The sequence below is a fragment of the Mus caroli genome, unplaced genomic scaffold (assembly GCF_978045245.1).
Source record: "Mus caroli unplaced genomic scaffold, Mus_caroli_1 scaffold_2, whole genome shotgun sequence".
Taxonomy (NCBI): domain Eukaryota; kingdom Metazoa; phylum Chordata; class Mammalia; order Rodentia; family Muridae; genus Mus; species Mus caroli.
The window spans coordinates 165,306,070-165,323,322 of record NW_028227257.1 but is presented as its reverse complement, the minus strand read 5'-3'; the positions used below and the strand labels follow the sequence as shown (position 1 = coordinate 165,323,322).

Sequence of the window (17,253 nt, the reverse complement as noted above, 5' to 3'; positions counted from 1 at the left end):
AAATTGAAAAAAAAGGAGGTTCAAATAAATAAAAATAAAACTCCCAAACACACAAAGCTTTGCAGCAACAAATCTGGAATCCATGTCAAACTCTGACTGGGTAGTCTCTGACACTAAATACTACCCAACACTGACTACCGACTGTAGACAATTGATGTGTCTGGTGGCTATTTCATGAAATTGATTTATCTGTTCCATTCTAAAAAAATTCTTAAAGTTGAAACACTAAATATTAAAAATGAACATATATTCTTTATTGCTTTAAATAATCCATTTTAATTTTTTGAGATTATACTTCATTTATTTAGTGTGTGTGTGTGTGTGTATATGGGTGTTTGTATGTGTGTGTGTGCACGCATGCACGCACGTACACAGACATACATGCATACATGTATGTATGTAACATTGTGTGTATATAAAGACCAGAGAACAACTTTTGAAAATCTGTTCACTCTTTACACAACATGGGTTTCAGAAATGGAAGTGAGGATATCAGGTGTGGGCAGCAATAGCCTCAGTCTCCTAAGCCATCTTATCAGTCCACAATGATCAGTTTAGAAAGCCAAGGAAAACTTCTTCATTATTCTGTGTAACAAATCTTCATGATATGTTTGCTAAAGGTTAGTACTAAAGAAAGAGAAGTCCTATGTATAAAGTAAGAAGAATATGAAAAATCACAGTAAATTAGAATATTTAATTCAAAGGTTAAAGGTATCAAAAATATTATGAGTAAAATTAAAGAAAACATATCTGTAATATATCTGACAAATAATTCTGTTCCAGGTCTATCAACTAAAAACGAAAAGTATTCTATCACAGAATTCCTACAGAGTAAATATAAAAAGGCAGGTCATGAGGGAAAAGAAATGACCCCATGCAATGAAGTGATCAGTCTCACAAGATGCATAAATAAGAATTGAAAGCACAAAGCCTTCAATAGCTTAAAATAAAATAAATATACATAATTCATAGGGAATATACTGTTGGCAAAGTTTTAAGAGAACACATTACAAGTCCAGGAATATTTTGAATGTTTACTTCTTTGAATGATGTTTTCGTAATATTAACAAGAAATTGAAAAAATAATCCTTCAAAATAGTCATTTCATTTTTAGTAATTTGTCTCAAGAACCAAAAGAGTTTATATAACCATTATAATCCTCTTCACATTATCAATTATGGTGGAAGGTGGAAATAGCCTATTGTTATATTAGGTTAAGTTTTAAATAAATCATGGCACATCAATGATGTAGGCATTTTTGTCAATTATTACACTATTTAAAATGAGAAAAAGCATATGTTATATAATTACAAAACAATCAATAAATGTACTTAAAATATGGACTACTGCTGCACAAATGTGGAAATGTCTGTATATGTACATGTACAATTCATCTACATTAGACTGATTGTTCTTTTTTATATATTTATGTTTCTAAAAAACATTTTTCTAATCAGAATAAAACAGTACTTCTAGATTACTGAATAAACAGAATGTTTGTTAGCCATTGTATTTATTCTAGAAATGAGAACATGACAAGGTTGATACATGAACCCAATAACAGGATTCTCTTTCGCTCTTATACATTTCTGTTTGTTTTCCTCAAAAATATTGAAAGGAAGTTTTGTTTTCCTTTTCGTTGAAGATATCATATGGGCATCAGCATATGGAAGCTGGGAATTTAGTAGTAAATAGCATGGTAAAGTTTTGTTAGAAAAGGAGTCCGTGTAAAGAAGAATCACATTAGTGTAACAGGTGGACACTTTGTCCTTTCCATTCCTACCGACACTTAGGAACTGGCCATTATCCTTCACTACACCTGCCTATATGGGTTAAAAGAAGTCTGCCTTTTCTACTTTATTTGGGAGCAGAATGCCATGGTTCATTCTCTCATCTCTCTCTCCCTCTCCCTTCCACCTCCCCCTCCTCCTCTTTTCCTCCCCCTCTCCCCTTTCCCCTTCCCTTCCCTTTCCCCCCTTCCCCCTCCCCCTCCTCCTCCCTCTCTCCCTCCTCTCCTGTCTCTGTGTGTTTGTTTCTGCCTAAGGTACCATGCCTGTGTGTTCTCCAGCACCCACAGGTTCTCCTGTCTGTGAGACTCCTGTCCTATGCATGATTACATCTTCCAGCTTAGACTACAGATCAAGGATTCTTCTGTGCTGATGTCATTTTTAGTGCATCATTTTATTTATGGGACTTGAGCTCAGCTCCCCTTTACACTCTGTCAGTGAATTAGAGGTGGCTTGCTCATTACACTGCCTGAAGTAGTTCCTTATATGGTTCTTAAAGGCCAAGCCTTTTCTCTTCCCAAGCCTGAACTTCCAGTTTATCTCCCTCCATTGTTCTCAGTTCTGGATTTGCTCCCAAGTACATTCTTTTCCCAATCTAATCATGTGACATTAAGTCTACACAGATATCCGCAAGGCCTTCCTTTGCTATTTATAGATGAAAATAATATTCATGTAAACATATTCAAATAATGCTTGTTTCTTCTTACATTTCTACTATAATAATTCTAACTTTCCTAGAGCCAATGACCAGAGCAAGCAATAGTGGGAAATAAAGAAAATAAAAGGATAGTTGTTAAGTTTTCAAAATTTACTGCTAATATCTTCCCTGACTTTTCTCAAAGAATCTGGTGAGACTCAGTTGATGGGCTGCAATAATGGAATTCTATCCTCACTGTCTTCTAAAGTATCATAGAGAACTTCAGTATACAAACCCAAGACTGATTGTGTGCATAATAGAATAAAAATACTTCATGGAGAGAGAACATAGTAGATCTAAATGATAGGTTCTGAGGACATGGAAGCTCATTTGATGAGAAAAGAGATTATTTTAAAAGTTGTTTATTTTTTTTGTTATGTGTATAAATGCTTTGCCAGTATGCATGTATATATGTGCACCACATGGATGATTGGTGCCAGAAGAAACCCAAGGAGGACACCAGAACCCTGGGAACTGGACTTACAGATGGTATCAATCTACCACCTGGGTGCCAGCAACTGAACCTAGGTGCTCTGTAAGAGCAGCAAGTGCTTTTAACCACTGAGACATTTCTCCAACTCCAAAGTCTCTGTCTCTCTATGTCTGTCTCCTCTCTCTCTGTCTGTCTCTGTCTGTCTCTATCTCTGTCTCTGTCTCTGTCTCTGTCTCTGTCTCTGTCTCTGTCTCTGTGTGTGTGTGTGTGTGTGTGTGTGTGAGAGAGAGAGAGAGAGAGAGAGAGAGAGAGAGAGAGAGAGAGAGAGAGAGAGAGAGAGAGAGAGCGCCAGCTGGTGACAGTGAAATTAAGCCTGTAATTACTCTAGCCATCACTAGTATAACCATGGAGCACATTGGAACATGGAATGGAGAGATTTGGCAGAACCACATTATAAAAATGTCTTATTTGGCTTTGCTGAATGTGACAGAAAGAGAATCATTTCCTTAATTTTGTACATTGAAATTTAGGTCTATATTTCTAGGCAAACAATAAAAAATCATTCCTATGGTACACAAAATAGTCAACTAATCCTCATTGCTGGGTTTTACAAGTTCAAATGACCAAAGAGAGTTGCAGTGGTTTTTGTTTGGTTTGAATTTTTTTCTGTTGTTAGTTTTTGTTTGTTTGGGTTTTATTTTGATTTTTTTTTCAAGACAGGGTTTCTCTGTATAGCACTGGCTGTCCTAGAACTCACTTTGTAGACCAGGCTGGCCTCAACCTGACAGTGATCTGCCTACCTATGCCTCCTGAGTTCTGGGTTAAACATGTGTGCCACCACTGCATGACAGAGTATTATAGCTTTCAGATTCATAGAGCTTCTCTAAAAATATTTAAAATATCCATAGAAAAACTTCTAAAATTCACTTAGTATTTGACTATTTATTTTTAATATACATATTAATTATGTATAAATTATATATAATTTCAAACTTTAAAAATAATTTCATGTAACCAAAACAGCAATTCCAGTCAGAATTAATATATTTCATGATCCTTTGGATTTTAGGAGTTATAATACTTTTAAAGTTATTTTCATAGAGGAATAATCTCAACAGCCACTAGGTTCCTATTATTAATGTGAAGGAAATAGAATCTAAGTTCAGAAATCTGGATATATAGACACTTAATGAGAATTTGAAACCTAAACTGGAGTTCTGATTCATATTCTGTTTTAAACAAGAATAGCTCTGTATATTAGAATGCTATTTAAACTTACTATATCAATAAACTTCAGAGGATATTATAAAACATAGCAAAATTTCTAAACAAAATTATCACTAGTTACAGCTGTTAGAATATGTGCACAAGCTCTGGGGGTACTGGTTAGTTCATATTGTTGTTCCACCTATAGGGTTGCAGACCCCTTCGTTTCCTTGAGTACTTTCTATAGCTCCTCCATTGGGGGCCCTGTGTTCCATCCAATAGATGACTGTGAGCATCCACTTCTGTATTTGCCAGGAACTGGCATAGCCTCACAAGATACAACTATATCAGGGTCCTTTCAGCAAAATCTTGGTGGCATATGCATCTAGCTGCATATATAGCAGAAGATGGCCTAGTCATCTATCACGGAAGAGAGGCCCCTTGGTCTTTATATGTCCCAGTACAGGGGAACACCAGGGCCAAGAAGTGGAAGTGGGTCGGTAGGGGAGCAGGGCGGGGCGAGGGTATAGAGGATGTTCAGGATAGCATTTGAAATGTAAATGAAGAAAATATCTAATAAAAAATTGAAAAAAAAAAAAAAAAACAAGAAAATCCAGGACTCATGTCCAAGGACTTCCATACTGTCCTACTTATATCTCATTAATATTCTACCCTGTGAGAAAAGCACTATTATTACTCCAATTTTATATGTGAAGAAACCAGGATTTAGACATGTAAGTGACTTATTTCCCATTTGATTATTCAAGAAAATAAAAAGAAATTGGGCAAATAAATGGAGAGGGATATGGTTAACAGTTACAGGGCTTGTCAATGCAAATCAGAAGTTGAAGGTCTAGGTCTGCAATTTGATGGCTCAGTGAGCTTGGGCAAGTCACTCAATTTCTGCAAGGTTCAGATGAGAGGAAGGCCAACTCCAGGCCCGTTCCACTGATGTTATGAAGAGACTTTTTTTTTTTTTTTTAAATACGCGTGGGGCAATGACTAGAGCGGTTGGGGTGGTAAGAGTAATCAGAATGAATGATATATGGGTATTAAATTGTCAATGAAGAAATTCAGTAGTTATAAAAATACAAGTGAAATGTGGAAAGAAGTTACTGGGAAGAAGGAATTCAGCAGAAGAGGGAGTGGGAAGGAGAGGGGGCATTGGGTAGAAATGCCTGAAACTCTCTAGGTACAGGCCAGGAAATAAATAAACAATTATATGATTAAAAGACGTTACCCCTTTTTACTAATATTATTATGAGATAATTTTTCTGTGCTCATGAATAAAATTAACTTTGTAACTCCAAAAATGAATATGTGCACAAATTTTTACATAAAATCCAAGTCAATTTTTTTATATGTGCCTTATTTTTATCTCAAATAATTTCAGAGTTGTTATGTATAACTTGCATGAACTTTTGGATGTTTCTGTTAAGGTAAATAAGAAGTGACGATGACAAACTGATGTAGGTTGGTTCTAAAAGCATACAGACATCTAAGAATTGTAAGTGGATAGTGCAATCACCTTGTTTTAATTAATGTTCCATTGCTGTTTAGGCACATCATGACACAGACAGCTTATGCAAGTAAGCATTTAAGTGAGGGATTGCTTATAATTGCAGAGGGTGAGTCTATGATGATTATGGTAGGAGCATAGTGGCAGGCAGACAAGCATGGTGCTAGAGCAGTAGCTGAGAGCTTACATCTCAGCTGCAAATTGGAGGCACAGAGGGGGGGAGAGAGAGAGGGAGGGAGGGAAGGAAGAGGAGGAGGAGGAGAAGAAAGAGAGAGAGAGAGAGAGAGAGAGAGGCCTTGCCTGCTATGAGCCTTTAAAGCCTCAAGGCCCATTCCTAGTGGCACATCTTCTCCAAAGCCACACCTCATAATCCTTCTAAAAAATTCCACACAATAAGGACCTAGCATTCAAATATGTGAGCTTTTGAGGGCCATTTTCATTCAAATCATCACATTCTATTCTGTGGCCCCAATATACTCGTTGACACAATGTACTTAACCCAGTATCAAAGGTCCCCATTGTCTTTCACAGTCTCAAGAGTATTTAAAAGTCCAAACCTGAAGTCTCTTCTGAGACTTAAGGCAATCTCTTAATTGTAACTCTATGTAAAATAAAAATGTAAATTACATACTTCTAACATACAATGGCATAGAATATGTGTTACCATTTGAAATGGTAGGGAGGGAGGCATTATGAGGAAATATTTAAACCAATCCTGGACCAATACCCATCAGGGCAAACTTAAAATCTTTTAAATTTAAACCTGATGTCAAAGTACTTAAGTAATCTTTGGACCTCACATTTTCTTCCTTGTTCATTAATTTTTGTTGACCCTTTTCTCTCTTGGCCTATTTGCAGTTTTTATCAGCAGACATCCCACAGCTTTAGCATCTCCAACATCTTGGGGTCTCCAAAAAAAAAAAAATCCAAGATTCACCTTCACAAATTCTTGCATTGACCTCTCCAGTCTTCTATGTACAAACTCTCATGTTACACTCCTGACCTCAGTGGCTTTCCTTAACCATGGAGGAAAATTCAACAACCCTTATACTCCTGTGTCTTTCATAACTCTAAGTCAGGAGTTTGTGTCCAATGCTGCCAAGTTCTGCTTGTTTGGACTGGAGCCTGAATTCCTTATTGAGTTGAATTTGTACAACTTTTTTTTGTAGTTTACTTTCAGGTGTAGGAAATCCCTTGGGCATTCTTCTTTTATAGGTTGAAGGATGAGCTAGGTGGTGTCTTGCCAGATGACAGCACACACTTTATTGCACTAAGCATCAGGCCTTTTCTTAAAGTCATTTTCTTGAGCATAGGATTTGAGTCTAATAACTAATAACCATGTGATACCATCAGTATTAGGATATCTTGAAGTATTCTCTGCCAATGATATTAGTCTGAAACTCTTTAGTTTAACTCTTTACAGCTTTTTGGATAAGGGCAGGAAACAGGCATATTCTATGCTAAAATATCATAAGAGTGGTACCTACCACAGTTGCTAATACTGCTCCCCTCTGAAACCACTTGAATTGAGTTCAGAATGACTCAATTCCACTTGAATGTGGACCCAGAGTCCACATTGGTTTGAGCACTACTATCTTCCAGTTTTCTAGGACTGCCTATTTAGTCCCATCTAAAGTGTTCAACTGATTTTGTACAGCAAAACACAAAAGTATTTACACACACTATAAAGTATCATGGCTAGGCCTGTCACAATACTGTATTACTGGCACCAAATTTTGTCCCAGTTACTATTTTATGTGAAAAGTCATCAACCATATTTGCTGTGAAAAGACACCATTCATAATCAGGGCAACTTACAAAAGAAGACATTTAACTGGGGGCTTGCTTACAGTTCCATAGGGTGATTCCATGAGCATTAGTTACGAGCATAGTTACAGGCATAAAAGTATGTGCTGGAGCAGTAGCTAAGAACTCACATCCTATGTGCAACTTGGAGGGGGACTTGGAGAAGAAGGGGCAGAGACTTGCATTGACTCTTGGTTTTTCAAGACAGGGTTTCTCTGTATAGCCCTGGCTGTCCTGGAACTCACTTTGTAGACCAGGCTGGCCTCGAACTCAGAAATCTGCCTGCCTCTGCCTCCCGAGTGCTGGGATTAAAGGCGTGCGCCACCACGCCCACATGTTGAAGTCTCCCACTATTATTGTATGCGGTGCAATGTGTGCTTTGAGATTTACTAAAGTTTCTTTAATGAATGAGGTTGCCTTTTTATTTGGAGCATATTCAGGATTGATAGTTCCTCTTGGAGGATTTTACCTTCGATGAGTATGAAGTGCCCCTCCCTGTCCTTTTTGCTGACTTTGGGTTGGAAGTCAATCTTATCAGATATTAGAATGGCTACTCCAGCTTGTTTCTTCATACCATTTGCTTGGAAAATTGTTTTCCAGCCTTTCATTCTGAGGTAGTGTCTATCTTTTTCTCTGAGATGAGTTTCCTGTAAGCAGCAAAATGTTGGGTCTTGTTTGTGTAGCCAGTTTGTTAGTCTATGTCTTTTTATTGGGGAGTTGAGTCCATTGATATGAAGAGATATTAAGGAAAAGTAATTGTTGTTTCCTGTTATTTTTGTTGTTAAAGTTGGCATTCTGTTCTTGTGGCTGTCTTCTTTTAGGTTTGTTGAGGGATTACCTTCTTGTTGTTTCTAGGGCGTGGTTCCCGTCCTTGTATTGGTTTTTTCCTGTTATTATCCTTTGAAGGGCTGGATTCGTGGAGAGATAATGTGTGAATTTGGTTTTGTCGTGGAATACTTTGGTTTCTCCATCTATGTTAATTGAGAGTTTGGCTGGGTATAGTAGCCTGGGCTGGAATTTGTGTTCTTTTAGTGTCTGTATAACATCTGTCGAGGATCTTCTGGCTTTCATAGTTTCTGGTGAAAAATCTGGTGTAATTCTGATAGGCTTGCCTTTATATGTTACTTGGCCTTTTTCTCTTACTGCTTTTAGTATTCTATCTTTATTTAGTGCATTTGTTGTTCTGATTATTATGTGTCGGGAGGTATTTCTTTTCTGGTCCAGCCTATTTGGAATTCTGTAGGCTTCTTGTATGTTCATGGGCATCTCTTTCTTTAGATTTGGGAAGTTTTCTTCTATAATTTTGTTAAAGATATTTGCTGGTCCTTTGAGTTGAAAATCTTCATTCTCATCCACTCCTATTATCCGTAGGTTTGGTCTTCTCATTGTGTCCTGTATTTCCTGGATGTTTTGAGTTAGGATCTTTTTGCATTTTCCATTTTCCTTGATTGTTGTGCAGATGTTCTCTATGGAAACTTCTGCACCTGAGATTCTCTCTTCCATCTCTTGTATTCTGTTGCTGATGCTCGCATCTATGGTTCCAGATTTCTTTCCTAGGGTTTCTATCTCCAGTTTTGCCTCATTTTGGGTTTACTTTATTGTGTCTACTTCCCTTTTTAGGTCTAGTATGGTTTTGTTCATTTCCATCATCTGATTGGATGTGTTTTCCTGTTTTTCTTTAAGGACTTGTAACTCTTTAGCCATGTTCTCCTGTAGTTCTTTAAAGTCCTTCTTGATGTCCTCTACCATCATCATGAGATATGCTTTTAAATCCAGGTCTAGCTTTTCAGGTGTGTTGGGGTGCCCTGGACTGGGCGAAGTGGGAGTGCTGTGTCCTGATGATGGTGAGTGGTCTTGGTTTCTGTTAGTAAGATTCTTATGTTTACCTCTCGCCCTCTGGTAATCTCTGGAGTTGTTATAGTTGTCTCTGTTCAGAGGTTGTTCTTCTGGTGATTCTGAGTACCGTCTGTCAGCAGACCTGGGAGACAGGCTCTCTCCTCTGAGTTTCAGTGGTTAGAGCACTCCCTGCTGACAAGCTTTCCTCTTAAAGGGAAGGTGTACAGATATCTGGTGTTTGGACCTCCTCCTGGCCGAAGAAGAAGGCCGAAAACAGGACCTTTCCCAGATGCTGTGTTGCTTTGGCAGGTCACAGAAGCTGTCAGCTTCTGTGGTGCACACTCTCAGCTGTGCAGACTAAGTTCCTAAGTTCGGTGGAGTCCTGGATCCAAGATGTGCTCCCTGCTCCTGAGGCAGAGTGCTCCTGTGCCGGGCAGACCACTGTCTTCCAGCTGGGAGGGTGCCGGATGTCTGTGGCCCCAAAAGGGTGCTGCCTCAGCGGCTCTGTGGCTCCCGCCTGTCCCAGAAATTTTCTGCCTCTGTGGTCCTCACTCTCACCTGTGCAGACTAAGTTCGGCGGAGTCCTGGAGCCTCCTCTTCTTTAAGATGGAAAAAACATACCAGTTTCCTGAGGCTGCTGAGGATACAAACTCTTGTGGCAGGAATGATTAGTATTAAATACTGAAGATTCTTGCTAGTGGAACAGAACACTGCTCTTTAGCCAACTCTCCCAAAACAAGGCAGCTAGTATTGAAGGTAATAAAAGACAGCATTGCTACAAGAGATGCTTCAACATTACATCTTCATTCTCATAAAGATATCAATAGAATGTACCATGTACATGGCTATGAGTAAATCATACTTTCATCTAAAAGTGACTAAGTGAAAATTATGTTTTTTTTTTTTTTTTTGTCACTGAGTTGTTAGGCATTATCTGAAAATCTGCAAGCATATGTACTCACATTGTGGCTAGTGCAACAAGAGAAGAATGATGCTCTGCAAAGAGCAGTCTCTGGTATTGTAAAGGCCTGTAACCCAGCTAAGGCTGTTTGAAGGTACTAGTTTAAGGATAGGTGTCACTGTGAAGCTTACAACCAGGGAAGGGGCTATTTGCATTTGAGAACTTTAACTCTTATGACACGATATTTCCTGACATTGCTTAGTAAAATAAACAATAGTGGCCTATGTATTTTTAGGAAACACACACACAGAGAGAGAGAGAGAGAGAGAGAGAGAGACAGACAGACAGACACAGACACAGACACAGACAGACACAGACACAGACACAGACACAGACACAGACACAGACACAGACACAGACAGACACAGACACAGACACAGAGACACACATACATCTTCACATCCTTATGTTTCTCCTAAGTTTCTTCAACCAGTTGTATGCGAATGGGAAGGGGCCCAGAACTGCAGCTACCATGATAAAAGTATGAATGTTTATCCCAATGCTGGGATTCAATCAAGAAGCTATACACTTAGTTCCAAAGATACATACCAGAGACCGTCAATTTTTAGTCATGGAAGATTTTATGATTGCTCTTTTGAAATCTGAAATTCTGTTGTCACCAGGTGGCAGGCAAATCAGTACTCAAATGAAGATGTAAATGTCATAGTAACCCTTATGTTTCATGGTACCCCAAGTTTTAAAATATCATTGTGTGTATAATGAGTTCTTTGAGGGAGACAAGGTAAGCTGTTGTTATTTTTTACTGTATTGTGGATTTATTTTTTAATTAACTCATTTGTTTTTTTCACTTTATAACGCAATACCAGCCCTTTCTCTTCTCCCAGTTACCCTTCATGTTTCTCCCCATTCCACCTTGCCCTTCTCTTTTGAAAAGGGAAAGCACCTCTCTGGTTGTTACACCTTACTAATCAACCTCCCTGCACAAAACAGCCAAACAACAGGGAGGACCCTAGGGAGGATGGTTGAATCTTTCTCAAAGGTGGGAACAAAATAGATACCAGGGGTCGATGTAAGGAAGGATCTGGGTGGGAGAAGGGATGGGATGAGATGGGAGGGTGGAAATCATATATAGGAAAAGTAGGGAAGAGAGATGGGAGAGCTGCAGGTGGGGGAAACCTCTAGGACATGCCAGAGACTTGGGATGGGGGAAGGCCCCAGAGGGTCTACTGGGTGACCCTAGCTGAGACTCCTAGCAGTGGGAGACATGGATTCTCAAGTGGCCACTTCCTATACCAGGCAGGACTCCCATTGGAGGGATAAGAACAGAAACCCACCCACAAAACCTTTGACCCGAAATGTTTTCTGTCTACAAGATGTGAAGGGCTGTTGATATTCTTCTCTTATTAGTAAAGGTGAAACTTCCTGTGGTTGAAGAGTTTGATCAAGTCACTCAGTTAAATGGAACTCAAATTCCCAGAATATTCCAAGTTCCCTGGCTCAGTGAGCTATTGTTTCCCTTTGAGAGCACAGAGTTTTGTGTATTGGTCATTTATTAAAATGTTATGTTCAAAAAGATTTGCATTAGTAGAGTTAGAACAGTGAAACTTAGTCCTTTTCTGTTGTTAGCCTTTCTTATTCTGAATCTGCTGTATTCTTTAACTCAAGGAGAAAGGAAGATGTGCGAAGTAATTTCCTCTATTGTTCCTTAGGCTGGAGTTATGGGAGATGCAACTTTGAGGACAGGCTCTGTAGCATGACAGAGGACCAGACCCTGCTACCTGGTTGGACAAGAAGAAGTGGGATGATTAGTACTTCTCCTCCATTTTGGGACCACAATGGAAACATATCTGGTAAATGCTATGAACGTCTTTTTCAGTTATGCAATATATTTCACAATACATTTTGTGGTCTACACCATCTTTATGTCAACTAATCCATGTTTATTTCACTTCACATGGTATCTCCAGTCCTACCCATGTTCCTGAATAGGGGATGATTTTCTACTTTACAACCAAATTGAAAGGCTACTCTACATATATACCACATTTTAAAATTACTGCACCAATTTCTGGGTGCTCAAGCCCATTTTAAAGCCTACCTATGGTTCATCTTGCCTCAGTAAGCACATAAAAGCACATAATCTTTTCCTGTGAGTATATCCCCAACTAGTATAGCATACCTACATAAATATAGCAGTGTTTCTGGAACACTCATACTAATTTCTATAATAAACAGATTAATTTATATTCTTGAACATATTAGTTTCCTTTTAACTTTTATTTTTATATTGGTTTAACCCTTATTTTATTCTGTGTAATTGGTCAAAGACAGAGCATCTTTATTGATATCTTTACATGAAGTATATGTATTATTTCATCCCCTAAAATACTTCTGATTATAAATGTAGCACAAAAAATGTCATGCCTAAATTCCTGGCACCATACCATGTCTATTTTGCTAACACTTGGGTTGATGAAAGCTCTTTGGACACTTTAGGGAAATTATGAATCTGAATGTCAACACCACACAGATTAGAGAATTGAATGCCTTTACTTTTGGTGGGACAAATTTCAGCTCTCTTAAGTAGTACTTGCCTAGTCAGAATTACTAAAAATATCCATGAACTGCTTCCCATCTTTATGGCTATCACTAGGGTTGGACTTCCATTTATTCATTACTTAAAGAACTTTATTCATTCAACATTGTGTGTTTAACTTACATTAAGTAATTAAGTGATTACCTTAATTTAGAATTGGCATAATTGAATTCCATACATGGGTTTAACTTGTTTGTTTCCATATAACATGAAAAAAGTTAACACATTAGCTTGTGTAAATAAAACTTTCCTTTAAAAAGAAATAGGTAATGTTTTTCTTAATAAATACAATGAAATATTCAGATATGGATATTACCATGGAGATCATTTAAGCTAAGTAAATTCTTAAGGTTTACATAAATATGAATATTAGACTTGTGGGTTATACTGGACATTTTATTGTTGTGTCCTAGTTCTCTGAACATTAAGAGCAGAAATGATGATACTAAGTTCACAGAATTAACTTAAGGGTCGGATGGATTAAGAGCTATGTGACACATTTTGTTAAAGTTTATCAAAAATAGGTACTCAAAAACAGCAGGTACTCCCATTTCTAAACGATGTTAATGTTATTAGCAAGATACAATTCTATGCATTTTGACTATGAAGGAAAAAATAAACTAACTTTATTGGAACAAAGAACCAGTTTCACAAATAGGACCAACTACTCCTACAATACAATGAGGTTATTATGGGTTGAGTCATGGCAGACATTGATAGTGACTGACTTAGCTGCTGAGATTTTATTTATTGCAGTGTCGTATAAATTATTTAGTTGTTACTTTCACCTTACTCTTCATTGTTCTCAGGGAGTCTTTCATGTGTGTGTTTGTTCCTCCCAGCTTTATTCACACACACAGTGGCTCCTCTTTCTCTCAAAAGAGTTTATTATTTACTCCCATACTAACTCACTCTGTATCTTGAGCTAGGTAACCTGAAAAGCTATAAACTTCTGCTGTTTTCTCTCTCTTTAAAAAAGAAAAAAAAAACACTATTTCTTTTTGTGTTCCTCCAGCTCAGTGTTAATAATTTTATAGTCTAATGGAAGAGATAAAATTGAACAGTTTACCGCCAAATGATGCTTTCAAATACATCATATGAGTTGGTTTAAATCAGCAGGAGTTGTACTTGACTCTGTTGCCAGCCTTTGGACCACTTTCCCCTAACTAGGCTGCCTTGTCTAGCTACAATAGGTGAAGATGACCCTAGTTCTACTGGAACTTGGTTTGCCAAGGCAGGTTGATATCTTCCTCCCCCTTTTTGAGCCTTTTATGAGGAGAAAGGGAGGACAGGAGAATGATGGCATAATAGGTGAGGGGGATGTGGTAGGCGGCGAGGAGGAAGGGAAGCTATGATTGGGATATAAAGTAAATAGGTTAACTTAAAAGTTGTTGGGAGTCAGAGTAGATAAAATTTGACAGTGTGCGTCACTGGCTGTACAGGCTTACCATTTCCCATTTTAAAATGAGATGATGATACCTAAAAGAGACCCAGGCGAAAGAGTTTAGTTATCCCTTGGCATAATGGACTGATGCTCCTAATAGTATTTGTGAGTCATTTATAAATACAATTAATATTAAGCTGTGAATAATCTCTAGCAGTAATTTTAGTAACTGTCCTAACTTTAGATATTAACTCCTTAAAATATTTATTAGAAATAGTTTTAGAATCTTGACTCCATTTGAAATCCTTGGTTCATAAGTATTAATGACATTTTTGATTAACTTTTTCTTGAAATAATTTGCCTGTGCTTCAAAATAAGATTTTCATCATGTATCCAGTATCTTGAGTTTTCAGAATTGAACTTGAAAATCTATTAGGGTATTAAAATATCACTCTAGCCAGAATTTGAAATCCAATAAGGTTCAGGAGCAGAGATAGAAGTGTTGTATTTATTTTTAAAAGCATACTGCACTATATTTGTTAAAGTAATATCACAATCAGAAATTCAAATACATCTTTGAAATGACAATATGACTTTTAAAAAAGAATAGCCTGTGTGTGGAGGAAGGGGACTTGCAAGGGTGGAAGAAAGGACATGGAGAGGGAACAGTGAGAAGTGATAAGTAATAAATATGATACATATGTATGGAAAAAAAAAAGAATAGCCATATTCTTTCCTCTCTTTTTTTTTTCTAAGATTCAAAGAATCAAGGAGTTTGCTGTGAGACCGTGTGTTCTAGAAATGTCAGATCCTATACCTATAAAGCCTCACCAATATGAGTGCCTATGCATAATCTGAACAAGTACAAAAACAATAGGCATTCCAAAGTGGACAAGAAAAGCCCACAAGGCCTCTACCCTACACAAAGAACTAAATGCACCTTAGTAATGCAGCTAGTGGGATAAATGATCTTTCCCAAGGAGGAGCATACCAACCGACCATCCAATACCAAGTGATCATCCATGAAAGCATACATACATGTAACATTATATAGACTAAGTTATATTTAGATATGTATATACACGGTACAAATGTAGCAACAATTAATGGGAGAAAGGTCATGAATTTAAAAGAAAGGTATATAGAGAGGAGGGAGGAAAGAAAAGGGGAATTGGTGTAATTCTATTTGTAATCTCAAAAATAAAAAGTTCTAAAGACTTTCAATGGATTAAGGAATTTGAGTAGTATATAATGCATTATGTATAGAAGCATTTTAGAGGTAGAATCCAGGGCCTTGAGAGATGGCTCTGCAGTTAAGAGTGCTTGTTGCTTTTCCAGAGGGCCTGAATTGCAGTCCTTGAACCCACTCCTGTCAGCTCACAATCACCTATTATTCTAACCCCAAGGGACCTGACACCATATTCTGCTTTTCAAATGCGATGCACAAGGGTGCATACCCAGATAAACATATATACACATAAAATTTTAAAAAGAAATCTTTTAAAAACACATAATCTACTATAAATATAAAATGTATGGGTTAGCAAAATAAGTTTATAATTCTAATATTTTTATTCATGTCACAGATAATGCTTCTCTTCTTTGGGAATGCTTTTATATGATTTAGATACCTTATGCTAAGTTCTTACATGAGATAAACCCACAGATTATGAAACATGTTCAATATTAAACAACACTTTAGTAGTAACACATTTTTTTGTAGACAGAACATGTATTACATCCATAATCTATATACACATGGTAACTCTAAAAGATTGTCTTACCTTTTAAATAATATTAAAACAATTCTTATATTTGTTATAATATTTGCTATTCCTTTCCAATTCCCTGATGATAACATTTATTATTATTATTATTACATATTTTATTTATTTACATTTGAAATATTATCCCCTTTCCTCATTTTCCCTCCAAAACCCTCCTATCCCTTCCCCCATCCCCCTGTTCACCAAGCCACCCACTTCTGCTTTCATGTCCTAGTATTCCCATACACTGGGGCATCAAGCCTTCACAGGACCAAGGGCCTCTCCTCCCATTGATGTACAACAAGGTCAGCCTCTTCTACATATGCTGCTGGAGCCATGGGTCTCTCCATGTGTACTCTTTAGTTGGTGGTTTAGTCCCAGGGAGCTCTGGGGTACTGGTTGGTTGATATTGTTCCTTTTTGGAGCTACAAAACCCTTCAGCTCCTTGGGTCCCTTCTCTAGTTTCTCCATTGGGGGCACTGTGCTCAGTCCAATTGTTGACTGAGAGCATCCACCTCTGTATTTGTCGGGCACTGGCAGAACTTCTCAGGGGACAGCTATATCAGGTTCTTCTCAGCAAGCACTTGTTGGCATCCACAACAGTATCTGGGTTAGGTAACTGTATAAGGGATGGATCCCTAGTGGAGCAGTCTCTGGATGGTCATTCCTTCAGTCTCAGCTCCTGTCTCTGTAACTCCTTCCATGGGTATTAAGTTCCCCTTATAAGAAGGTCCAAAGTATCTACACTTTGTTCTTCCTTCTTCTTGAGTTTCAGGTGTTGTGTAAATTTTATCTTGGGTATTAGGAGCTTATAGGCTAATATCCACTTATTAGTGATTGCATACCATGTGTGTTCTTTTGTGATTGGGCTATGTAACTCAGGATAATATTTTATAGTTCCATCCATTTGCCTAAGAATTTCATGAAGTCATTGTTTTTAATACCTGTGCTGTATTCCATTGTATAAATGTACCACATTTTCTCTATCCATTCCTCTGTTGAGGGATATCTGGGTTCTTTCCAGCTATTATAAATAAGGCTGCTATGAACATAGTGGAGCATGTGTCCTTATTACATGTTGGATCATTTTCTGGGTATATGCCCAGGAGTGGTATTGCCGGATCTAATGGTAGAACTATGTCCAATTTTCAGAGCAACTGCCAAACTGATTTCCAGAGTGGTTGTACCAGCTTTCAATTCCACCAGCAATGGAGGAGTGTTCCTCTTTCTACACATCCTTGCTAGCATTTGCTGTTTCCCGTGTTTTTGATCTTAGCCATTCTAACTGGTATGAGGTGGAA

The 17,253-nt window shown here is 37.7% G+C and overlaps 1 protein-coding gene across 1 annotated transcript in view; it reads left to right on the top strand.

Moving 5' to 3' along the window:
* Malrd1 (MAM and LDL receptor class A domain containing 1) overlaps window positions 1-17,253 on the top strand; it is a 745,053-nt gene that overhangs the window by 9,849 nt on the left and 717,951 nt on the right. Inside the window, exon 2 of the mRNA XM_021156265.2 lies at window positions 11,916-12,056. Within this exon, the coding sequence (XP_021011924.1) occupies window positions 11,916-12,056 (141 nt within the window). The remainder of the gene's footprint in view (window positions 1-11,915; window positions 12,057-17,253) is intronic.